This window comes from Podarcis gaigeae (genome assembly GCF_964106915.1).
Source record: "Podarcis gaigeae genome assembly, chromosome: 3".
NCBI classification, from domain to species: domain Eukaryota; kingdom Metazoa; phylum Chordata; class Lepidosauria; order Squamata; family Lacertidae; genus Podarcis; species Podarcis gaigeae.
The window spans coordinates 24,476,630-24,502,903 of record NC_139680.1 but is presented as its reverse complement, the minus strand read 5'-3'; the positions used below and the strand labels follow the sequence as shown (position 1 = coordinate 24,502,903).

Below are 26,274 nucleotides of genomic sequence, written 5' to 3'. Positions count from 1 at the left end.
TCAGCTTTGTTCATGCTAGTGGTGGGCGAGCCTTCCAAGGTTGTGAGGATCAGCAGTTTTCTAAGCATTCTTCCCCCCCCCCAACCATCCCACCCCACCCAAAGTGGAAAAACTGGAAGCAGAAACAACTCCTGTCTACCTCCCTGCACTCCTGTTATCCCAATGCAATCCACCACTCTCCATGGGGGTGGGTGATGCTAACACAAAACACAGAAAGAGGAAATAGGCTAGTTTTCGCACACAAAAATGAGAAGACTTGTGCCTCTACATTTTCCCTCCTAACTTAGGTTCTACAAGTACTGGAAACATACTTTTTTGAGGGGGAAAGGGGGGGGAGAAGTCAAGCCAAAGATCTGGAGATCATCCCCCCCTCAAATTCCCATGGCATCCTCCCTCTGTCCCCAAATACGTTCCCTCACTTCCCTTTCTCCCTTGTTATATTTAAAAGAAGCAGTAGTGGTGAGGGATTTATGCTTCCCCCCTCCCCATTCCAAAAAAAAATAATGGTCTATCATTAGACTAACTGAGTGTAGCGGATTTGGAGAGAATAGCTGGTTCCAAGGACTCTTACTATCATGTCCTGTTCTGATCCACTAAAGTTCAAGTCTGAATTAGGCTCAGAGGAACACACATCACACCATCCCTGGTTTAAAGCCATGTAAGCCAAACTTTGATATGCCTGTTGTCTTTGTCCATGGAGTTTTCTTGGCAAGGATCCTGAAGTGGCTTGCCAATTCCTCCTCCAGGTGGATCACGTTTGGTCAAAACTCTCCACTATGACCTGTCCTTCTTGGGTGGCCCTGCACGGCATAGCTCATAGCTTCTCTGAGTTATTCAAGCCCCTTCACCACGACAAGGCAGTGATCCATGAAGGGGTAGAGACATCACCTTGCCAACAAAGCTCCGTATAGTTAAAGCTATGGTTTTCCCAGTAGTGATGTATGGAAGTGAGAACTGGACCGTAAAGAAGGCTGATCGCGGAAGAATTGATGCTTTTGAATTATGGTGCTGGAGGAGACTCTTGAGAGTCCCATGGACTCCAAGAAGATCAAACCGATCCATTCTGAAGGAAATCAGCCCTGAGTGCTCACTGGAAGGACAGATTGGAAAGCTGAGGCTCTAATACTTTGGCCACCTCATGAGAAGAGAAGACTCCCTGAAAAAGACCCTGATGGTGGGAAAGATGGAGGGCACAAGGAGAAGGGGACGACAGAGGACGAGATGGTTGGACAGTGTTCTTGAAGCTACCAGCATGAGTTTGACCAAACTGCAGGAGGCAGTAGAAGACAGGAGTGCCTGGCGTGCTCTGGTCCATGGGGTCACGAAGAGTCGGACACGACTAAATGACTAAACAACAACAAGCCAAACTTCTTAATACTCCATTTATTCATTGATTCTGGCAACTGCTGGATCCAAACTGGTGCCAAATGTATTGCCCTGCTTTCCTTTGGACGACATCGGTGAGGGGTCTTGTTGTCTGGGCAACCCATACACACTGACGAGGCTTGCGGTGCTGCAAATGCAGCAGTTTGACTTCACCCTTGGAGTTGCACTCCATTGTCTCTCGAGACAGATAGATTCCAGTACTGAACTGAAGCTAGATTTGCAGCAAGAACAGGAATAACAACAGCATGTATCACAGTAGCAAAAGCGAGTTGTTGTTTTAAGGAATTGTGCCTGGCTAATCCCTGCAAGGTTCCACACTGAACCACTTTCATACTGACTGTTTGATTAGAATGAATTTAGATGTATTCAATATTTTAAAAAATGAAATAAAAATCATTTAATTTAATTTTAAAAAAACAAACAAACTGCCATGCTTCCTCCAAAAATATGCCACAGCCAAATACTAAAAATGGATGGATTTGTGGTTAGCCTAGATGTTTTTTTCTTCGACATCATTCACTGGCTAATGTTCACATTATATGGCTTAATTCAATTAGGCAGATCAATGCATATTTTCTCTGACTTTCTATTTCAATCACAGAATTAATTAACCTGAGCCATTCTTTTCTTTTTTTAATAATTCAAAACTTTTCATGTAATCAAGTTCAAATTTGACAGCTCTGTAAGATCCAATGGGTTCCCCCCCCCCTTCCCACACACAATCAGAAAGGTTGTCCTCAGTATTGAAAATATATCTTCACTGATGGTCAGCAGTCTAACAGAGAATGGGACTGCAGGAAAATTCTTGTAGCTAGATCTTAAAGAACAGGAAGGTGCTGTGTCAAGGATCCTACTTGTGGTGCCCTGCTTATTTTTTATGGTATTCTGTTCTAAAGCTTGTCACTTTAATATGGATATCTGGCAATCTTACCCTACCGCTTCCTTCTTCTGGCTCCTGTTCCTCTGAGCTAGCAGTAGCCATTTTTCATTCATTCAGTGCATAGTGGGTGATCTGAACATACATTTGGATAGGATGTGGTAAGATAAATGTTGAGATTTCGTTTATCCGTTGCTGTTTTCCTGGGCAGGGTAAATTACTGTGTAAACTAGCAGAGGGTGTTTTTGTACTTAACACCTTGCAAGTGACTGTATGCTCTCACCTCAGTAAAGAAATTAGAAGATGCCTGCTGGAACAGCCCAAAGGCCCATCACATTCCAACATTCTTTTCCACTTTGGCCAGCCGAATGCCTTTTGAATGCCCTCAAGCAGGGACTTGAGTCAAACAGCACTCAGGTGGTAGTTTGTCTCCACAATGAACCTAGCCACTATGCCCTGCGCTCGGTACAGTCTCCTGACCAACCTCAAGGATAGCTCCAAATGAAATAACATTTCCTTCCTTGCATTTCACACATGTACTTTGTGATACAGTATAACACAAGCATTTTTTGTTGGCAAAAACATGATCTCCACAGACTTGACTGAGTGCTAGGCCTAATGAGCACAGCTGCTCATTCAGATGCCGAAACTGAAAGTTCCCATCCCCCTTACAGCTTTCCCCAAGCAATCAGAGACTGTGTCTGTGGGCAGCCAACCTCCCCTCCACCCATTTCAGCCCTCTTCTGGTTCTGGGAGACAAGTGGGGAGGGGAGCTTGTTGAGGCAGGAGGGGGAGGCACCCAGGTCTCTTCACAAGCCTGAGCCATCTCTGCCTCTTAGCTTCCCTCCCCTCCTGCATCAGCTTCTGCCTCTGATTCTAGACTGCCACAATCTTCCAGATCACTAAGCTTGATTACCCCTCCAGCTTCCAACACCTCGTCTTCCCAGTCTTCTTGCTCCAACCACTCACCGTTGTCCCACCACCACTCTCTCGGTTCTAAGCCTTCTTCCTTGAGGGTTTCCCAGCTGGTTCCTCTCACCATTCCTCTACATCCAACCAGTATATGATATACAGATGTTCTATGTCATATAGATGTTCTTTGTGATATAGACAGATGTGATACAGGATGGATGGCGGCTAACAGATTGAAGTTGAATCCTGACAAGACAGAAATACTGTTTTGGGGGGATAGGAGGCAGGCAGGTATGGAGGACTCTGTGGTCCTGAATGGGGTAACTGTGCCCCTGAAGGACCAGGTGCGTTGCCTGGGAGTCATTCTGGACTCACAGCTCTCCATGGAGGCGCAGGTAAATTCTGTGTCCAGGGCAGCTGTTTATCAGCTCCATCTGGTACGCAGGCTGAGACCCTACCTGCCCATGGACTGTCTTGCCAGAGTGCTGCATGCTCTAGTTATCTCTCACTTGGACTACTGCAATGCGCTCTACGTGGGGCTACCTTTGAAAGTGACCTGGAATCTACAACTAATCCAGAATGCGGCAGCTAGACAGGTGACTGGGAGCGGCCACTGAGACCACATAACACCAGTCTTGAAAGACCTACGCTGGTTCCCAATACATTTCCAAACACAATTCAAAGTGTTGGTGCTGACCTTTAAAGCCCTAAACGGCCTCAGTCCAGTATACCTGAAGGAGCGTCTCCACCCCCATCGTTCTGCCCAGACACTGAAGTCCAGTGCCAAGGGCCTTCTGGTGGTTCCCTCACTGCAAGAAGCCAAGTTACAGGGAACCAGGCAGAGGGCCTTCTCGGTAGTGGCACCCGCCCTGTGGAACACCCTCCCATCAGATGTCAAAGAGAAAAACAACTACCAGACTTTTAGAAGACATCTGAAGGCAGCCCTGTTTAGGGAAGCTTTTAATGTTTAATAGACAATTGTATTTTAATATTCTGTTGGAAGCCGCCCATAGTGGCTGAGTTAACCCAGCCAGATGGGCGGGGTATAAATAAATTATTATTATTATTATTATTATTATTATTATTATTATTATTATTGACATTGACATTGCCATTGTTACGGGCAACTCACGTAAACATGGTCTGCCCTGGCCCCATTTCCCATTGATAATGTCTGTAAACAGGAATGGCTCAAGCTACTGTTACAATTATTTTCCACGTCAGGTACATGGAAAGTGTTATGTGATCTAGCCTGTGATTACAAACTAGATTTTTAATAGGGAAAATCCAGTGCTAACGTATGTGATTAATAGTGTACTATACAGCTTGGTTCTTTCTTCCTTATAACACTAAATACCTCAAATAATAATACTAATTAAGCATTTTATTCCAAACTTTATGCATCGTGTTCTTGGCTTGAACTGAATAAGGAAGGCTTTAGGTAATTTATAAGAAGGATGTTTCCAAGAATAGTTAGGCAAGGGAGCAAATTATTGTAGGCTCCCCATCATTAAAAGCTTTAAAAATAGGTTAGAATGACTTAAATCAGGAACAGAACAGATTAATTGGCTGTGCTTAAATAAAAAGCAAAGTCCATTAGCTAACTGCTAATGATAACATTCCTAAGTTACTCAGTGTGCCATATCTTCAGTGTGGCAACTCTCCCTTGGATTTCCGTTCTATTGTATTTTGTTTACCAATACATTCTGCCATAAAGGTAAAGGTACCCCTGACCGTTAGGTCTAGTCGCAGACGACTCTAGGGTTGCGCGCTCATCTTGCTCTATAAGCCAAGGGAGCCGGTGCTTGTCCGCAGACAGCTTCCGGGTCATGTGGCCAGCATGACTAAGCCGCTTCTGGCAAACCAGAGCAGCACATGGAAACGCCATTCACCTTCCCGACGGAGCGGTACCTATTTATCTACTTGCACTTGACGTGCTTTCGAACTGTCAGGTGGGCAGGAGCTGGGACCGAACAACGGGAGCTCACCCCACCGCGGCTGTGGTTTAGACCACAGCTCCACCCGCATCCCACATTCTGCCATATTTTCCCCCAAATTATTTCCTTTTAAGAGCCATACATCTCATCCTCTGAAGGATCCTGAAATATCTGTTACCTGTAAACCCACCTCACCTCTCATGTAATTCTGTTGGGTCATTTGCATCATTACTTTGACAGCAGAGGTCTTGCTTTTACGAAAATTCGGGTTGACCCTCCCATTTAAGGCACTGGTAGGGTTAGTTGCTAAATTGCAATCCAGAAACCTATATGGCAGGGGCATTTTAAAATGTCTTTATGTAGAGGGAAATGTGGATGCCGTTACTTCTCTCGCCTCTGTTCCACCCCACCTCACTCCTTTTGTGTATTAACTCCTACTTATGGCAACAAGGAGGATCTCAGATCTTTACAATGCAGTGGGAAGTGCTTGGCAAATGACAAAATAAGAGCATACAGCACAAGGCATGGCATCTTATCTCTTACTGCAATGGAAAACCACTACCTAAATGCATAGTGCAAATCACTGGGCTGTAATCTGGCAAGCCTAGGTGACTGAGCAGTGTGTGTGTGTGTGTCTGCCTTGCTTGATTTCCCTTCCATAAGTGATGCCACGTAAATTTTCACAACCGCAGACCATCACCAAGCATATCATGTACAATATCATTTACAATTCTAACTACAGAAATAACTTGTCTCATTGTAGTGGTTTCAAAATTAATATGTGAGGATTGACTATTAGGCATCTGTTTGACAAGTATATCTGGGTACTTCATAGATCTTTAATGATTCTCAATAACCAAAAAGAACAAAAAGTTCTTAGCAATTCTGCCATCCCTCTGCCTTTTATCATGTGTTAAAATAGCGGCAGAAATTTCCTAAAGCCCCATTTACTTTTCAAGATGATGTGAACACAGGGAAACTTCAAAGGTTTTTTTAGCTTGATGTTTCCCCATTCACCATCAGCCAAAAGGGGCATTGATAAAACAATTACTCTGGTTTGGAAAAAGCAGAGCTTTGATTAAGAGCATGACAAAATGTAATATTCAATAACTGTGATGGCATTCATATTTTTCAGATTTGCAAACATTGTGCTCAGAAAGGTGCTGCTTGGAGATCAAATGTAGCCATTAGTATTAGTTACAGGTTCAGAGTACTGAAAGGGACCTTAAGAGTAATTTAATCCACCCTTCTGCAGGAGCATGTCTCGCTACAGTGGTACCTCGGGTTACATACGCTTCAGGTTACATACGCTTCAGGTTACAGACTCCGCTAACCCAGAAATATTACCTCAGGTTAAGAACTTTGCTTCAGGATGAGAACAGAAATCATGTAGCGGCGGTGGAGCGGCAGCAGGAGGCCCCATTAGCTAAAGTGGTGCTTCAGGTTAAGAACAGTTTCAGGTCAAGTACGGACCTCCAGAACGAATTAAGTACTTAAGCTGAGGTACCACTGTATATTGAAGACATTCCTAGTAGGGGTAGAGGGATAAGTCTATTTCTAGTCTGTGTCAGTTTCAAATGTGCTCATCCATAAGTCCCTTCCTTTGCATTTCTACATCAATCTTTCTGCTTTTTAATGCAAAACTTTGGCAATATTTTGAATTCACATCTTTAAATAGAAAATGTGCCTTTTAAAACACATTTTACCCAAAATACATATTCTAATGTGCATCTTGATACAGTACTGTACAAATTTGTTTGTTTGTTTTTAAAAGAGAAGTGCAAAAACTGAAGCATAACTCCATTTTAACTCATATTATTACAGAATGCGTGAATCAGTTTGGTTTGCTTAAAAATGTAGATGAAATTAAACAGAATAGTTTTGCCCGTCTCCAGCAAAAATGTGTGTAGAAATATAAATACAGGGTTAAGCATGTATAGGGATGCGGGTGGCACTGTGGTTTAAACCACTGTGCTGCTTGGGCTTGCCGATCGGAAGGTCGGCAGTTTGAATCCCGGCAACGGGGTGATCTCCCGTTGCTCGGTCCCAGACCCTGCCAACCTAGCAGTTCAAATGCATTTAGTGCAAGTAGATAAATAGGTACCACTCTGGTGGGAAGGTAAACGGCATTTCCATGAGCTGCTCTGGCTTCGCCAGAAGCTGTTTAGTCATTCTGGCCACATGACCCGGAAAAACTGTCTGCAGAAGCAGAGAAACGCCGGCTCCCTCGGCCTGTAAAGCGAGATGAGCATCGCAATCCCAGAGTCTTTTGCGACTGGACTTAAATGGACCTTTTTAAAAGTATGTATAAAATGCATATACTGTATAAATGAAAATAGTATACAAAAATGCAGTATATGTGTTATATTGTGGGAAATTGTTTTGCAAAATGTGCAAAAAAATGCAAAAAGCAAAGGCAAAAAATGCAAAGGAAAATATACATTTTTTTGGAGAAATTTGCATTAAATTTCGCATTAAAATTTTCACAAGGACTTCAAAAAAAGCTGATGTGGAATTGTAGAAAACTGAACTGGTTGATAGAAACTGAGAAAAACTAAAACTGGCAGATTCAGCCTTCCCTACCTCAAAGTTAGCAGGACTGCAAAAACTTTAGGAAGGAAGAACTTAAGAAGAAAGCCTAAAAGATGGAGAGATCCAGTATTTGGGATTTGGGAGCAAGCATGTCCACTCCATTCTGTCAGGTTAAAAGAAATAAGAGGGAAACCAGAAGAGAATGAAATGGATTGTCTAAAAGTAATTTGCCTGGTGTGGCAGAAATTCAGTTGCTGGCAGCTGGGTCACTGCTGCTTACCTGAAGGGAAGAGGAGACAGTGACATGAAAATTGTGGGGTGTGGTTGTTGCATAAAGTGGGGGCACCGGATCAGCTCTGCCAGCAGTGATGCCACTGCCAGGAAACTAACACTGAAGCTCCACCAGCTACTTCTGCCAGGAATCCTGCACAGAAGCACTCTACACTGTTGCAGGGTCCTTACTTTTAGTGCTTTGTAATCTGCCCTCCGCAAATTAGTCATTTTATATATAGCATTTTATTTTATATAGCATTGGTTTTCATTACCAGTACTTTAAACAAAATTAATCCACATGAAGATTGTAAACCACCCTTTAAAAAGAAAAAGAGTTGCAAATGGCTTGGCCAGTTTGGTGAACATCCCCAAACTACTCAATGTGGCAGGAGCCTTTGGGGACCCAAAAGTAGAATTGTGATGAATAGGAGCAGCTATACTGCTGATTAGAACTTGGTTTGGGAATTGCCTTGACAGCAAGAAGTGCTTTTGCTGCTGCTTCAGAAATGCTCCTTTAATGAATAATGCACAGGCGTTTCTGCAAGCCGTAGCAAAGCTTTCACGCTAGCTGTAGCATGCAAAAACTTCAGTATCCGTTGTTTTGTTTTTTCCCCAGAAGTGGGGCTGCTTTTGCTTCATGTTGGGTTCCAAAGACTTGCCATACCTTTCGGAAATTATAGCCAGGCGTTGCAGAGCTGGTTTCATTCAAAATGATAATACTTTCCCACTTTTATGCGATACAGAAAGCCGCTATCTCTTTTCGCACATCTGTCCAGTCGTTTTTCTAGAGGCTGTCGTTAAGCTGCATCTTGGGAGCTACCAGCAGTTATCAATGCCACTCCACTTGCATAGAAAACTAGAATTGTTATTGCATACAAACATCTAGTGGGCAAGGTGTTAGAATTATGTATCCTTACATGTTGGAAGGTAAACCCATAGGGAAAGGATACCACGCACAAAGCAAACCAGCGTTCCAATTGTATGTAACTTGAAAGGTGGTAATAATAATAATAATAATAATAATAATAATAATAATAATAATAATAATAATATAATAATAATAATAATAATAATAATAATAATAATAATAATAATAATTTTTATTTATACCCCGCCCTCCCTGGCCAGTAAAATTACAGTAAAAACATAATGGGGGGGGGACCAATTTAAAATACAGGTTAAAATGCAGCCTCATTTTAAAAGCTGCAGCCTGACTCCCTCCTTTGGCAATCTTTATAAGACTTTAGTTTATGGTTGCCATTAATTTTGATTTTAATTCATTTTTATAATGTTTTATAATGTTGTACTGTTTTAGTGTTGTTAGCCGCCCTGAGCCCGGCTTCGGCTGGGGAGGGCGGGATATAAATAAAATTTATTATTATTATTATTATTATTATTATTATTATTATTAAAAGTAGCCCATTTTAAAAGATGTCACCAGTTCACCCAGAGATCTTTGCTATCGAGAGGCACTGAATCTGAGACTCCAAACATGCCAAATATATTCTCTCTTGTTCAGCTGGACTTCAGCATTGCCTAAAAATCCTTGCCCTAAAATAGGATATCTTTTACTTAGAACATGCACACAAGGTGCCTATATAGCCTTTCCTAGAAAGTTTCCAAGGAAGGAGATTCTTCAAGTTCGCTTTTCAAATTTGCTGAGAGCACCTCAAAATAGGAAGCTTTTCTTAATGTTTAAAATACGCATCGTCTTTATGGATTCCACACACACACACACACACACACACACACACACCACTCTAGAGCAGTGTTTCCCAACCTTGTGCCTCCAACTGTTTTTTGAACTACAACTCCCATCATCCCTGACTAGCAAGACCAGTGGCAAGGGATGATGGGAATTGTAGTCCAAAAACAGCTGGAGGCACAAGGTTGGGAAACACTGCTCTAGAGCAGTGTTTCCCAACCTTTGGTCTCTAGCTGTTTTCGGACTACATTTCCCACCATCCCTGACCACTGGTACTGCTAGCTAGGGATGATGGGAGTTGTAGTCCAAAAGCAGCTGGGGACCCAAGGTTGGGAAACACTGCTCTAGAGGACACTGTGAACAAACTTTCCTTCCCTTTTGTTCAAGTGCCTTTTAAATATCTGAACATTATAGTGACATATACTATTGTCTTCTATATGCTAAATTTGTCGATACTTCTTTAGCCTTTTGTCATACGTTATACTTTCTGAACATGCAGTCATCTTATCTATAGCTGTCTTCCAAATCCTTTCTTTGAAGACAGCGTGGCATAGTGGTTAGAGCATTGGATTAGAATCCCTCGGGATTTCAGGGTTCAGATCCACAACAACCATGAGGCTGATAAAAAATTCAGTTAAACTGACCTATCAATTATGAAAAGAAAGAAAAGGAATGAAGTAAAGATTAGCACTTCTGAGCATATGAGATTTTTACACCACAGTAAGAGACTTCACCGTGAATGCAGGTGGCGCTGTGGGTTAAACCACAGAGCCTAGGACTTGCCGATCAGAAGGTCGGCGGTTCGAATCCCCGTGATGGGGTGAGCACCCTGTTGCCCGGTCCCTGCTCCTGCCAACCTAGCAGTTTGAAAGCATATCAAAGGGCAAGTAGGTACCGCTCCAGCCGGAAGGTAAACGGTGTTTCCGTGTGCTGCTCTGGTTTGCCAGAAGCGGCTTAGTCATGCTGGCCACATGACCTGGAAGCTGTACGCCGGCTCCCTCGGCCAATAAAGTGAGATGAGCGCCGCAACCCCAGAGTCGGTCACGACTGGACCTAATGGTCAGGGGTCCCTTTACCTTACCTAAGAGACTTCACCAGATACATCTGATGCTTTCAAGCTACCACCCATGTACAATAAATATACTAATTATTACATTTTAATATATATAAATAATTGTGACCTGGGCATAACAGGGGTGATTTATGTCAACTCTGCTGAAATAGTGGGTACTGTAACATGGCAAGTATGTATCATCCTCATGCTCAAAATTATGCCGAAATTGCATTGCCTTTTATGTTCCAGAAAGCAACGTAAGATGGTCTCTGTGGGAAAACTTTGCACAGCTATGTAAGGTGACTTTTTAAAACTACTGTGTAAAGTTCAGAAAGCCCTGCAGCAGTTTTTGCTGTTGGTTATGATGTTGTTGTAATGTGAACTTCTTACAACTGGTGGCTAATTACATCCACGGCCATAACACCCATGCTGTGAAGGGATGGGTTGTTTGCTGAAACAGAAAGCCCTCTTACTGATTGCACCTTTATTCTTCTCTCTTCCCTCTCCTCCCGCCCCCAACTATCAAATTTTGCATGCAAGGAACGTAGTGGCTGGTGCTTAACTACAGTCGTGTATTAGCCAAAATGAAATGCGGGGGCATGTATTGTACCTGATGATGTTTGCTTAATTGAGCAGCAGCTCAACAAATTCAGAGATTTTGCTTAATAACAAGTAATATTGCTGGTTCTCCTGGTCCTCGGCTCTCAAGGGAAGCTGCTAGAATCCCCAAAGCAAACACTTAATATATAGTCACACGGCAGAGATTTCATTCCGTTGTTAACTGCGGTAATTGTATATACTGACGTCTAGCTGGGAACTGCAGCAAGCTGTATTTATCTTTATTTAAGGAAAAACTTTCCACTGCCCTCCTCAAGCGGTGTCAAATGGCATCCTTTTGTGCTTCTGAAAGTAATAAGAGGAAGTAGCCTGATTTGTGGGCCCAATAGGCTCAGCTGCTTTGAACGAACTAAGGCCAATTAATTCTTTGCATCAGAGATTTGCAGTAAAAGTGACCACCAACCTATCCACTCACACACACTCCAGCCCAACATTAGACTTGGCTACAAGGAGAAAGAGAAATGCAGCTGTTCACATTAACTATGCATGTAGTAAAACAAACTAAAGCTACTTTATCTTGACACTCACCTTATTAGTACTCATAAAATCAAGTGCTTCGGCTACATTGCTCTTCAGAACCTGCACATACCAGTCTCTCTCTTTTTTGCTCCCCCTCCCCTCTGCATTTATATTTATTTCGTCATTATAGCTGGTAGGCAGGTGCTGCAAGTCTTGTTTAAAATGTTCCAGCAGGTGTAAACACATAAACAAACAAACTTTACTCATGTGGGATTCTAGGCAGCCAGCATCAAATTTAAACCAGATCCCTGGTGCACGTACCATATGTAGAGTTTGCATGTTGGCACTCTATACACAAAGGCTAATGGATCGTGGGATGCTAACACTACATGCTTATGTGCTGACAGCAACCCTTGCATTTTCCCTTCTGCATGACACCATGCACAATATTTCCTGCTCTGTTAGACTGCTGCTGTCTAAATATTGGTCTTTCCTAGCCCTTCCGATGTAGGAACTTCCATTAGAGAGGTCAGGGATGGAGCCTGGGATGTCATAAACACAGAACTATGGGCCCTCATATTATTTAGCTACTAGTAGTGTGATTCGTTTTTGAATTCTGGTGCTGGAGGAGACTCTTGAGAGTCCCATGGACTGCAAGAAGATCAAACCTATCCATTCTTAAGGAAATCAGCCCTGAGTGCTCTCTGGAAGGACAGATCATGAAGCTGAGGCTCCAATACTTTGGCCACCTCATGAGAAGAGAAGACTCCCTGGAAAAGACACTGATGTTGGGAAAGACGGAGGGCACAAGGAGAAGGGGACAACAGAGGACGAGATGGTTGGACAGTGTTCTCGAAGCTACCAGCATGAGTTTGACCAAACTGCGGGAGGCAGTGGAAGACAGGAGTGCCTGGCATGTTCTGGTCCATGGGGTCACAAAGAATCGGACACGACTAAACAACTAAACAACAACGAGTGTGATTCCTCCTTGTTGGGATTTCATTCTCTCTGCTGCTGATGTGTGATTGTTTTCATCACATTTCTGTGTTGACATTCCATACTATTGGAGTCATGAGAACAGAAGTTCATTTACATTGTTCCATTATGTTGTACTTTTGCTTTTTCTGTTCTCTCCCGGAGAAGAAGGAGACAGGAGCCATGTTTCCTTTGTTCTGTAACACCTGATCTTGTACACAATAAACTAGCTTAGGTTCCACACCTCTATGCCTAGTTTCTGCTTGGACTCTGCTACAGTATTGTGTGCACATATCTTCGGATAAGTGTCACAGAAGCACATCGGGATGGAGAAGTGATGGATCATCCCAAGGGGCACTTAAGGGGGAAGAATGCAGCTGCCTGGCATTTTCCCAAGTTGGCTACGAAGCCCAGCATGGTACACCAACACTCCTCTGGTCACTGCTCTGGATACACAACTTGACTGCCTCTCTCCAGGCACTGAGGTTGTCGGGTTTCCCACATGGCAGGGTTGATATTCCCAGCTTTCATGTCATGTTTGCAGACATATTTGTAACATAGAGTTGGTCTGCCAGTGGGCCTGGTGCTGGAAGCCAGCTCCCCATAGAGCACATCCTTGGGGACCCAACCATCTCCCCTTCTGTGGACATGACCAAGCCAGCGTAGATGTCACTGAGAGAGGAGTGTGGATATGCTGGGAATGTGGGCTTCTGATGACTTCTTATGAGGAAGTTGTGGAAGTCTGGTTAAAGTTACCTTATAGGGTGATACTACATACAGGCATTATGCAATCTGACAACCCAGCAGGAGTCCTCCATTCTTGCCAGGGTTGGACTTTACTTCGGCAAGCATGCCTTCATGGACATGACTGAGATAACAGACTGATCTTCTACTCCTCTTGTCACGTGAAATAAGAAACATTCCAGTTTCCACTTAAATAGCCTTGCAGAACTGTGATATCTGAAGATAGGAAGGTTCAGGGTGCCTCCAGACGAACAGAATTTTTCAGAAGGGATTCAAGCACATACAAGAAAGTTTAGGTTTGCACAATGAAAATGCACTAAAAGCGTTGTCTTCCTAATGCAACAAATCCACTTTGAAAAAGAAATAGCTTTCTGCAATAAGGAAAGTGACATGGAAATGCACTGAAAAGCATTGAAGTGATGAAATGATCAACAAGTATGATGTATAAATACCCCACAGTCAAATCGGGGTGAATGAAGATGAATGTTCATTGTCATAGAATCTCCCCACAGAATCACTGGATCTACTATCCACCTGGTTGATATGATAACTCCTTCAATCAGGAGCACAACCCAACTGCTTTCTCTTACTCCATATGTAAGGCAGGAACTTGATCACTTCCATTTCCCTATTCAACACTTAAGCTCCTTCCTCTCTGATGCCCAGCTGTTGTCATGGATTGAGGTGCCATGTGTGGTGCATTATTGTGTGCCTTGCCGTCTGGCATTGTCCGCAAGTTTGCCAGGCTCATCAGTCCCTCCCAGCACAAATAATATGGGCACAATCTTTTCCCAGGCTTCTGCTGATTAAGGAATTCCTGTTTACTGGTTTTGTTTGTTTTAAGGTATTCATACCTTTCCCTTTAAAGTAAAAGCTTTCTTAAGGCACGATTTACAAGGGAGGTAAAAACAACCCCCAACCCAAATCTTTATTTGCAGTTCTATAACACAACTGGCAACTGCTGTTGAGCGTTTGTATTGAGACAGCTAGTAACTTTTTCCTGAATCTGATTATTGTACAAACCAGCAACAAATTAGTCTTTCAAGGCATCGTTTAACATTTGACCAAATTGACATCTACCACAAATAGTACAGTTGATTCTCCACTTCTCTGACACCGCTGAGGGAACTAATAGCAGTCTGCAGTCACTGATGGGGTAGGAGGGAAATGATCTTGCATAACTCCTGTACTATCCAAATATGCAGCACTGCCCCTCAATATGTAATCACCTTTGGTTCATCTATTTTACATAATTTTGGCTGCAGTCATACCCACTTACCTGGGTATAAGCCCCATTCTACTCAGTAGAAGACATCAGAGTGGGTAGAGGAAACTCTACCCCTCTGCATAACTTTAAGGTGTGTGAGCAGTGAAGAGTAAGGACCATGTTGGGTCAAACTTCTGGGTCAAGACCTCTTTTGCTGGTAAGTCATGAGTGATTGGTTTGGCTAAGTTTCCTCTACCCGCTCTGAGGTCTCAGAATACACAGCACTGAACCTGCCAGTTTTGACCTGTTTAATGTGGAAGAACATTATGTTCAGTATAACATAAGGTGGGCGAGGTAGGATATGAATATTTCAACAACAACAACTGAATCCATGCAACAGAGCAGAACAGAGTTGGGGGTTAATATGAATACCCTGACAATTTAGGAATGATATATATATATATATATATAAATATGCTTTCGTAGATTTTCACGGGTACAGGAATGCAGGTTTTGGTGTCCTCGGGTGTCTTCCCGTGTAAAAGTTGGGGTGTCTAGGCGACGTTTCGACGAGGTCTCACTCGTCATCTTCAGGCTGGTGCTTTCGGCTTCTTGTTCCAGTAACAAGAAGCCGAAAGCACCAGCCTGAAGATGACGAGTGAGACCTCGTCGAAACGTCGCCTAGACACCCCAACTTTTACACGGGAAGACACCCGAGGACACCAAAACCTGCATATATATATATATATATATATATATATATATATATATATATATTTATGCCGGCAGAAAAAAAACCATTTGTATTCTATTTGGGCTTTATTGGTTTTTAATCTTCGACTGATTGCTTTAATGCTGCTCTTCTTGTTTTTTAATGTTTTGTTTTGATCCTGTTATCCTTTTGTGGTGTTTTGTTTTCTGTATACTGGCTTGAGGGTCTTGTTACAGTTGACTGTAAATTTATTTCTACAAATACAAACCACATAACCCTCATCTACTACATGCAATGCTTTTCTAAAAGAAACTGTATGAACCACTGCCTGGCTGTTACATTGGACTTGCACCGGGAAGAATTGGGTTCAAATACAGCAACTGGGCTGAGTTGAACAGTTTTACTTCTTCATCTGTAGTCTGAGAATAACTGTGACCTATCTCAAAAAGTTGGCCAGGATAATGACTGAGGAAACCATTGCAAGGCTTCTTTAAATACCTATTGTGAAAGTGATTCTATTGACTTCTTTAAAAATTCACTTTTTTTTTGCTGAATGTATAACTTACAGTGTATTGATCCAGATAACTGCAGTTCAGTTTCTTATCCATTTCACACGCTGATTATAATTTGCCATGACAGAAGTTCTTATTGGATTCAAACTAGTGCTAAAGGTTTTTTTGTGTTCTTTTCCTTTTCCTCTGCTGCTTTAATTTTTAGGTTTGGATTCTCTAACAGGGAATGCATTTTCAGGTAAAGTTGCCATTAGAGCGGAATATATGTTGCACATGTGTGTTACACTGTGCTTGTGAGTTTGTGTGTGTATGTATGCTTCTGTTAACATCCTGCATGTCTTATTACCTGCAACATGTCTGAGTGGTTCTATTTTTCTAGAAAAAGAGGTGTCGGAACTCACCATGAATGCCTCCCTTGTTCTCTTAGAATGGCAATGACGCTCACCTGAGAGGCCCTGGAACTGAGTTCCTGTGAGTTATCCCTGTAAAAAAGGCCTGCCTGGGAGCAAGAAAATGATAACATTCTATATAGTGTCTATCAAAATGCAGATGCAAAGCTTTATACTACACAAACCAAATTCCTTCTGGAATTAACTGGATGCAGGTTTCAATAATATTTGCCTGCTGCCTAGTAAAAGATATGTGGGTGGGTGAACGCGCCCACAACCACCCACCCACCCCTGTATACACATACACAAATATGGACACATACATGAATATTCAAGATAGTCGTTTTAATATTAATTCCACAAGAACTAAAATAAAATATTTAAAAGGGCCGGAACACCTAAACACATTATATTAATCGCCTTGTTGTTTGTGGCAATTATATAGGAACCGTTTTGGTTCTTATAGAAGTGATCAGTGGGAAATGGCCTAACATGCAAAGAGGTCAAAACAGAGTACCCTCTTTCGTTACAACTGGCTGCCCTGCCTATTACTAACTGTAATTGTGCTGATTTAGGATTCAGCGCCGATTAGAGGCAAGTTTTGTATGTCTTAAGAATAGATTGGGGGGGATGAGAATGGGGAAAGCCCCACAGAGCCCCAAACCTATTTTACTGAAAAGCATGAAAGCTCATCACACGGAGGGGCACTCTAAAACAGGTACAGCAGTACCTTGGTTTATGAACTTAATCCATTCCGGAAGTCCGTTCTTAAACCGAAAGCGTTCTTAAACCGAGGCGTGCTTTCCCCAATGAGGCCTCCCACCGCCAGTGCCCTTCCACCGTTCGGATTCCGTTCTTAGACTAAGGTAAAGTTCTCAAACCAAGACACTATTTCCGGTTTTGCGGAGTTTGTAAAACAAATCGTTCTTAAACCAGGCTGTTCTTAAACCGAGGTACCACTGTATTGGTTTTGTTTTGAAATTGTTTGTTTGTTAAATTTCTATGCCGGCTTATAGCTGTAGATCTCAGGGTGGTTTACAACCCAAAATTTCAACATAAAAAAACACAAAATACATAATAAAAACAAAGACAAATTCAACCCAATAATCCCCACTTCCACAACATTAAGGGAAACACTGCATTGTGTTCACAGATAACACTGTGGCTTAGTGTTAAGAGAACAAGCCACAGTAACCCTTGAGCAGCAGCATACCCCACCCCCAACATCTGACTCTTTCCCTTCCATTTTTGACTAACCACAGCTCTGCAAGATAGCTGACCCCAGACAAACCAATGTTAGTCTTAAATATAGTTAGTGGAAACAAGCCAATTTCAAACCATGAGTTATCAGCTAACCATAATTAAGGTTCTCCACAGTTTAGGCTTTGGGTGTAATGTTAAACTGTGCTTAAGCTAAAATCAAAACAGAAGTTTCTTGTTCCTATTGTTGCATGTGAACTGGACCTGTGTGTGGTTACATCTGTGTAAAGGGATCTGATTCCTGTTATATGCACCTTTAAAATACCCTTTCAGTTTAGAAAACGATGCCCGCTTATCAAATGCCACACATGCACTGGCAGGGAAACGTATAAACTCATGTTAAATGGAGAAGGAAAGGGGAGATAGGGAAGGAAAGAGTATTCCAGGTAAACCAGAGAAACCAGCTCAGGGACAAAACAGGATGGCCTCATCAGAGTGAAAATTTTAACAGATGGCTTGAGGAGACAATCACCAGGTAAAGGTTGTACCAGGATTTGGAGAGAGAATCACAGCACTAGTGATGATGATTTAGACATGAAGGATATGACAGTTTGTGGATATGCTGAAGAGGCAGGGGCCTAGATACCTAGATATGTGGAGAGGAAGAATGTGAGAAATGTAAGGCTCTGTGCAAATCCCTGAAAATGCCAGGCTGCAGAAAGAGAATTTGGGTGGAAAGCCTTAAGAATTTTGTCTTTGCCACTTCGCTTAGGGGGAGATACTGTCGGCTACACTTGGAAGCTCTGAATGAGATCTGAGAGTAGTCAGTATGTATGTACATATAAACTGAAATCATGATAGCAGATTAAAGTCCCAAGACAACATATTAGGAAAGGCAGGCCAATGCGGAGAGTAGAAGCAGGAGAGTCACAAAACATTTAGGAGAGAGCAATCAAGAAATCAGGGAAAGACCCATGAAGATAGTGAAACCATGGAGGTGAGTGGAAACAAAAATTCCTAATGTTCACTTAAAAGAAAAATCTGTTCAGGTTTTGTATGCTAATTACATGTGACATTTCATGAAATTGGGTTTTATAGCCAAGAGCAAATCCTTACAGAAGGCAATTTATACAAAAGCTTGTAGATGTGGCCAGCTACTTTCACAAAAGGCAGAATATTGTTATTAATCAGAGTACATCAGATTTTTTTTAAAAAAATGCCTCTGACATCTTCATGAACATTTAAGTACAATAGATGTATTTCCTGAATAGTATTTCTCTTATGACCAATGTCCTTCACAGCATAGCTCTCTGGTTCTCTGCTTCTATAATCAGTATGGTCAACCAAGAGAACCCGACTTACATAATCAACGCACAGAAGCTCACTGTTCATGCAGCACTGAAAAATTCTTTTCCTTCCCACGAATGACCTGCTGAAGCTCTAGTATTTCAAAAGCGTTCTAAAAATAAAAATAAACAGTACTTGCAGTTACAGTTAAATTCATTGGCGGATCCATTTGGGAGGGTGCGAGAAATGCACCTGTTTATTTCAAAAGGTCTTGCGGTTTGTCACTTGTGTAATGCTATGTAATGGGAAACCATGGCTCCCCATTATGTGAATGAGCTATGAGAAATCTTGGGGCTGCACACTTCTTCTCCCTTCATCTACATGGAAGAAATCTGTGGTGCGGCCAAAACAGCAGACGGATGCTTCTAATCTCCTCTTCTGATGCACAAAAGTGCTGGAAAGGAAAGAAGCAAAGCTGGTGCTGGTTATAGCTCTCTTGTATCTGAACCAGGCCGTGGCTTAAAAACATTTTCTGCAATGAGTTCAGTAATTCTAATGTTACACTGAAGTCCATATTTGGGGCAAGTATCTTAGTATAACATCATCTATCAATTTATTTATTAAATTTATATCCCACTCTACCTCCCAAAGGAGCCCAGAGAAACATACTGGTGTATAACAGTGATTAGGTGGAATTATTTAAGACCATGGTTCCATTCTGCGATCATTTTGCTCTATATTGTATATCGAAAACATTTAAAACCTTATTCCAGTGTTGGCACCCTTTCCAGTTAATATTTCTAACATGCAATATAAACTTTGTTCTTCATGACAATAACTCAGCAGTTCAGTAGAGCTACAGACATTTACATCAACTGAAGAACAACCCTACTTAGAAATGTGTTTGATGTACTAGTTTATTCACTATATTTTATGGCTACAACTGCCCCCAACCCCAGCACACAGAAACAGAAGGTTTTCCTCTGCTGATTACGGAGATTCCATGAAGTTGCACAGATCCATCTTCAGGGCCGACAGTGGGAGCCCTGCAGATCTATATCATTCATTCATTGGCACACAGCATCATTTTCCCACCAGGGACCCTGGGACAAGTGCATGTGTGCTTCAGTGAAATGCCCAACAGAAATAATTTTGATGTAATCATACTTAGCAATCATGCCAGATCTGATTCCCACTTTTTCCCCCATGCATCAGCAGCACAGAGGAGGGAAATGTCACAAATGAAAGAAGGCACCAAAAATTATGAAAATCTAGGCATGGGCAAGATTTGTAAAAAGTTTTTTTTAAAAAATGAGTTTTTAAAAGTTGGGGGTTCCTGATGCATTGAATCTACTTTGAAAATCGGACCAAATCATTTGGAATGCTTAAATTAGACCAGAAAAGCAGACGAGAATTTCAGAAGCATCGCTGTCAATAAGTACATTTTCCCCTGCAATGTTGCACGATGGCTGGTTTCTGGCCACATCCTCAAACTATAAAATGTGGGAAATTGCTAACACAAAATTGCAAGAGATACTGATATTGCACTGCCTATAATTGTTAAACTGCTTGTTACAAAGATTTAAGACCATATGGCATCATTTTGCTTTTATTATAATAACCCATATTTAAACCACAAATGTGTTCCATTTGTTATATTGTCAGAGGATTAGCTTGACAGATAGGGAGGTCTGAATATAATTCTTGAATACTTGCCTCTGTCGTTTTTCTTTAGTTAGGACAGTAAAACACAACAACTTGCTCATCTTCTGGTTGTCTCTAGTTAGTGGTACTGATTACAACCAATGTAAAAAAGGGCAAAAGCACACTATGCAATTATTTAAAGCATCCATAAAGGACATACAAATACTGCCCTAGCTAATCACGACATTTTTGTGATCCCATCAGCTCTTGTAAAAAGCCCTTTCCTAATCAGATACTGGGATCCAGTAGACCTCTGTTTAGGATGCAATGCTATACCCATCTTGCCCATAGCTGTCAACCTTCCCTTTTTTGTGGGAAATTCCCTTATTCCAGCGCCGTTTTCCACTGCTTCCCGCTGCTATCCTGGATTGTTAGATATCCTGTAGACTGTCCCTGGGACAGGTGAGGCTGATGATCCCTTATTTTCAAATCTGAAAGTTGACAGCTATGATCTTACTTGGGAGGAAGTCACTAGTACTTACTTTGAATAAACATACCTAGGATTTTCCTGTTAGTTATAATTGTGCTGATGGTCAGGGTTTTCAAGGTAATGGATAATATCTAAGTGGGTGCTCACCTTTTGGGGCGGAGTGATGCTTCTGCAGGTATGAGCAAAGGGAAAGTCCTACTCTGATTGCACAATGTTGGGTGTTATTCAGTATCTTTTGACAATGACTCCAAAAGAATATTAAACATACAATATTTATAGTTCAGTTGTCCAAGTATACAAAGATGGTATCCAGAGTCTGCAATGATTCCCAGTGTTACTTCCTATGAAGTTTAATTAGACCCCCTGATACCTTACTCATGCATTTTGTTTTCCTTTAGTAAAAAGCTTATGAGGGTATGGTTTTGGTGTGTGTGTGTTTAAAATGAATAGCTAACATCTGATTATCTTAACTGCAGCATCAACGTAAAGTAGCTAATTGTTCTTTTAGGTAAGGGTGTTTTTATCCTGTTGTGGACATTTACAACATGTGTTCATTCCGTTTGATGCCTTGGATGTGAAGCATTTTATATGGAGATCTAACTGACCAAAAAGAGAGAAATAAAGAGGTACCGGCAGATGTTTACTGGAAAAAATCACAGTCCTGACACATTTTGAGAAAAAGCTATTCTTCGTAGGAATGGCTAGGAAAACACCCCAAAACTGTGTTATCAAACAGTCACATTAAAAATGTACAAGGAGTGAAAATGGATAAAACTCTCAGCACATAAATTAATGCTGCATTGCAGCATATAATGCATGCATTGTAGTCTGCTTGACAGCAAAGCATTCATAAAGACTTTGCGGAAGCCTGTTATCGTGCCCCCTTTTTTTTGGAAAAGAACAGTTATATCCCTTTAACCCATCCTCTTTCCACTGGATCTAGCATAGTAATTAGTTTGCAGCAAATAACACAAAACGACGCCCACTTTAATGCAAAGATTCAAACATATGTGGCTTTTAACATTCAAGGCTTTCAGTATGTCATGCATGTACTTGTACTCATATTTTTCTAGCAAAAAAACCCAAACCAGCTCTAGCAGAATCTAGGGGAATTGAAGCTATGCCCTATGAAGCCTAGCATGGAAAACAGCCTTCAAAAGCAAATATCATAGCTGCATTATATTAAAAAATGAAGTCACTTCAGAGATTTTGATTAAAAGGGATTGGATTGGGATGCTAACTGACATCACTGGATTTCCCCCCTCTTTTGGGAAATACTGATAGCAGGCATAGGCAAACTCAGCCCTTTAGATGTTTTGGGACTACAACTCCCATCATCCCTGACCATAGGTCCTATTAGCTAGGGATGATGGGAGTTGTAGTCCCAAAAAACATCTGGAGGACCGGGTTTGTCTATGCCTGACTTATAGAATCATGGAAATGTAGAATTGGGAGGGACCCTAAGAGTCATCTAGTCCAACCCCTTGAAATGCTTGTTTCCTTAATGTTATCCTACTACATTGGCTCATCTCTCAGTGACTCCAGTGTCACTGCAAATAAATCATCAGTTTAACAGCATGGTGGGGGTTTATTGTAGAAAGATATATGGAGCATGATCTGGCCAAAATAGGCGGGAAATAAATATATTGGAGGAGAGACTACTGTGTTTTTTAAACAGCATGCAGCACTTAGACAAGTTTGCTCCGGATCCTGGTAGGATGCAGTTGCGTGGCGAGTTCCCGCCTCCCCCTCAGAAATAAAGACACAAGACACTGTATTTAAGGTTAATGGGCGAAAATAGGCCACAACTTTATTGATTACAGTAATTGTTATGGGGGAAGGTGATTGCGCTTCCTCCCCCCTCTCTCATCTGCATGACAATACCCCTACCAATGCCTAACTGCCAAGACCGAGGAAGTTGTAACGGTTTGCTACAAGGTAGGCAAAAAACCAAATGGCTGGTGCCAATTTGCCAAGTGGGAAAAATTCCTACCAGGCCCCTTGACGGCGACCAACCAAAGTCCATAGCAAAGTCAGAGAACCAAAACTAAAGGGTGGAAGGGATGGGACAACTGAAGCAGCTGGCGAAGAAAGAGGGAAATCCTCGGCCGCACCAGCCCTAAATAGCGCAGGCCATGCCTCCCAGGCCAGCTGATTGGCTGGCCAGGGAGATGACGCGTCCGAGGATTCCCCCAGTCTTGTGGGGGCTGTGAGCCTGCCCCCGTGCACACGGGGAGGGCGTGAGGCCCGCAACCCTACCTCCTCTCTTGCTCGGAAGTGGCTTTTATTTACAAATAAATGAACAAAAGCATTTCTGTTATGCCATATCATAATGTATTAGGGTGGTGCACAACAATAGGACATAAAACACCTTTAAAAATAATACAAATTATATCAGTCAGCTGCAAAGACCTATTGGCAAAAGTGATCTTCAAGAGAAGCCTGAAATGCATTTGGAAATGTATATTTTAGGGTACAATGCACACAAATACACAAAGAGAACAAATACATACAAAAATAATTTGACTTTTTGCAGTTTCTTAAAAAAATTGCAGATTGGTGTGGGAAATGAATGCAAAAAGGGGGGAAATGCAAAACTGATCTCAGAGATAGCCATCACTTAAATGTAGAAAAGTTAAATAGTAATGTGGGCTCAGGCCTGGTTATGGGACAGAATCAGCTTTTGTTGCCCTGATGGATTACCTTTATCAGGAGGACAGGGGAAGTGTGACCCTCTTATTCTTACTAGGTCTTCCATCTGCTTTTGATACCACTGACCATAGTATCCTTCTGAGCTGACTGAGTGGGATAGTTATTGGAGGCACTGTTTTACAGCAGTTCCAGTCCTGTCTCCAAAATGTGTTTCAGAGAAAAGCAGTGAGTGATCGTCTTTCGGCCCCTTTGCAGTTGTGCTGTGGTGTGCGGCTGGTTACCATCTTGTCCCCAATTATGTGAGACGCCTGTGAACTTTATAAAGCTCTGCCCATCAAATTCAGTGCCTTGAACTTAGTAGCTAATTGGCAGCCAGTGCAATTATTTCCAAAGTAGGGTAGTGTGTTGGGAATATCCCTTCCCTAATGAGCAGCTGAGCTGCCACTTTTTTGCACCAGCTGCATCTTCCAGTCCCACTTCGGGGGCTGCCCAACGGGGAACACATTGCAGTAACCCAGAGCATGGACAACAGGTTACCAGCACATGGACGAGAAATGGTCATAGCTGTCTCAGCATTCAGAGCACGGACTCCTAACCGCCTGTGCCTCTAGAGACAAAAATGGATCTATGATTGCCTCCAGATTATGAACCTCTCTTTTTGGGAAGAGCTTGACCACATCTAAATCAGGCAATTGACCATTTGTGCCCTGAGTCAGATGTTACAGAGATGTAGAGCTAGGTATTATCAGTGTACTGTACTGATGACACCCTAAATCTCTTGAGTGGCCGCTTCCAATGGCTTCAGCTGACCAAGATATCTGAGAGTCTCACCCCTTATATACCTGATTGACCACTGCACTGTGCAGGTGAGGGCCTCTTATCATTATGCACAAAGTAGGAGGTCCAATTGCACCTTTCCTTTTGAATGATCTCTATTTGAATATAATAATAACAACAACAACAACAACAACAACAACAACAACAACAACAATTTTATTTATATCCTGCCCTCCCCATCTGAAGCCGGACTCAGAGCGGCTAACAACAGTAAATTGATACAACATTCTAAAATCATTTCATTATAAAATCAATTCAAATCAGATTAATGTGGCTAGAGTTGGGCTAGAGTTCTGTGAGGATTGCCAAAGGAGGGAGTCAGGCTGTGCCCTGGCCAAAGGCCTGGTGGAACAGCTCTGTCTTGCAGGCCCTGCGGAAAGATGTCAAGTCCCGCAGGGCCCTAGTCTCTTGTGACAGAGCGTTCCACCACATCGGAGCCACAGCCGAAAAAGCCCTAGCTCTGGTTGAGGCCAGTCCAACCTCTCTGTGGCCCGGGACCTCCAAGATGTTTTTGTTTGAAGACCATAAGGTTCTCCGTGGGACATACCAGGAGAGGCGGTCCCATAGGTACGAGGGTCCTAGGCCGTATAGGGCTTTAAAGGTTAAAACCAGCACCCTAAACCTGATCCTGTACTCCACTGGGAGCAGTGCAGCTGGTATAGCACTGGGTGAATGTGATCCTGAAGTGAGGACCCCATATTAGATGGGTATCCTCTCTGTTGCCTTTTGGGCACCTATTAGAAAATGGTCGTCATTCAACAAGCCTTTTACGTTGACATGTTTCCCAGCCTGCTTCTGTATGGGAATAGGATTTAATTTTTTTAAAGATATTTTTCGTATGTTTTTATTTCTTTACCACTTTTTGTAAAAAAAAGAAGACTGCAGCCTTTGCAGCGTTCCTCAAATCTGAATGTGACTTCGCGCCCCCCCCCCAAAAAAAATTAGATAATAGTTCTTTCCCAGGCAAGCATTATCTTCTCTGAAAATAACCTGCGAGAATAAAGAAGTCGGGAGAGGCAAATTACCAGCTCTCTGAAGCTGTTAGAAGAGGTGATGAGAAAACATTGAAGCCTAGTCTTCCCTTGCTGTAAAGGTGGGAAAGTGAAGGTATGAAAAGGGCAGTGCTGTGGGAAAAACATAATGTGGTACATGCCGCGCAGATGAACAGCATTGCTGCAGAGGAGGTGGCTGTGGATGTGCTGCGCATTGCTTACTGACACCTATTACATGCATTATTATGCACACATTCGAGGTATACTGCAATGGACTACTGCAATGCACTCTACGTGGGGCTACCTTTGCAGGTGACCTGGAAACTACAACTAATCCAGAATGCGGCAGCTAGACTGGTGACTGGGGGTGGCCGCCGAGACCACATAACACCGGTCTTGAAAGACCTACATTGGCTCCCGGTACATTTCCGAGCACAATTCAAAGTGTTGGTGCTGACCTTTAAAGCCCAAAATGGCCTCGGCCTAGTATACCTGAAGGAGCATCTCCATCCCCATCGTTCTGCCCGGACGCTGAGGTCCAGCGCCGAGGGCCTTCTGGCGGTTCGCTCATTGAGAGAAGCAAAGCTACAAGGAACCAGGCAGAGGGCCTTCTCGGTGGTGGCGCCCGCCCTGTGGAACGCCCTCCCATCAGATGTCAAAGAGATAAACAACTACCTGACATTTATTATAATATAATATTATTATTATTATTATACACCCCAGGTTTCCTAAAGGAACCAGCACATGGACAGAAGCATGTAACCATGTTTATAACTGCATTATTATTATTTTTTAAAAAACCCATATGTATTAATACTTAAATGTAGAGCTTTGTGGTGGTACTGTGTTTCATAGAATCGTAGAATTGTAGAGTTGGAAG

At 42.3% G+C, this 26,274-nt stretch overlaps 1 protein-coding gene across 8 annotated transcripts in view; it reads left to right on the top strand.

Moving 5' to 3' along the window:
- Positions 1-26,274, top strand: part of DLGAP2 (DLG associated protein 2) — a 395,404-nt gene that overhangs the window by 221,968 nt on the left and 147,162 nt on the right. For 4 of the 8 annotated variants that reach the window (XM_083730088.1, XM_083730083.1, XM_083730086.1 and 1 more), the window contains one exon: positions 16,109-16,141. The exons of the other annotated variants lie outside the window; for them this stretch is intronic. In XM_083730088.1, coding sequence (XP_083586214.1) covers positions 16,109-16,141 — 33 coding nt within the window. The remainder of the gene's footprint in view (positions 1-16,108; positions 16,142-26,274) is intronic. 8 annotated transcript variants of the gene reach the window in all.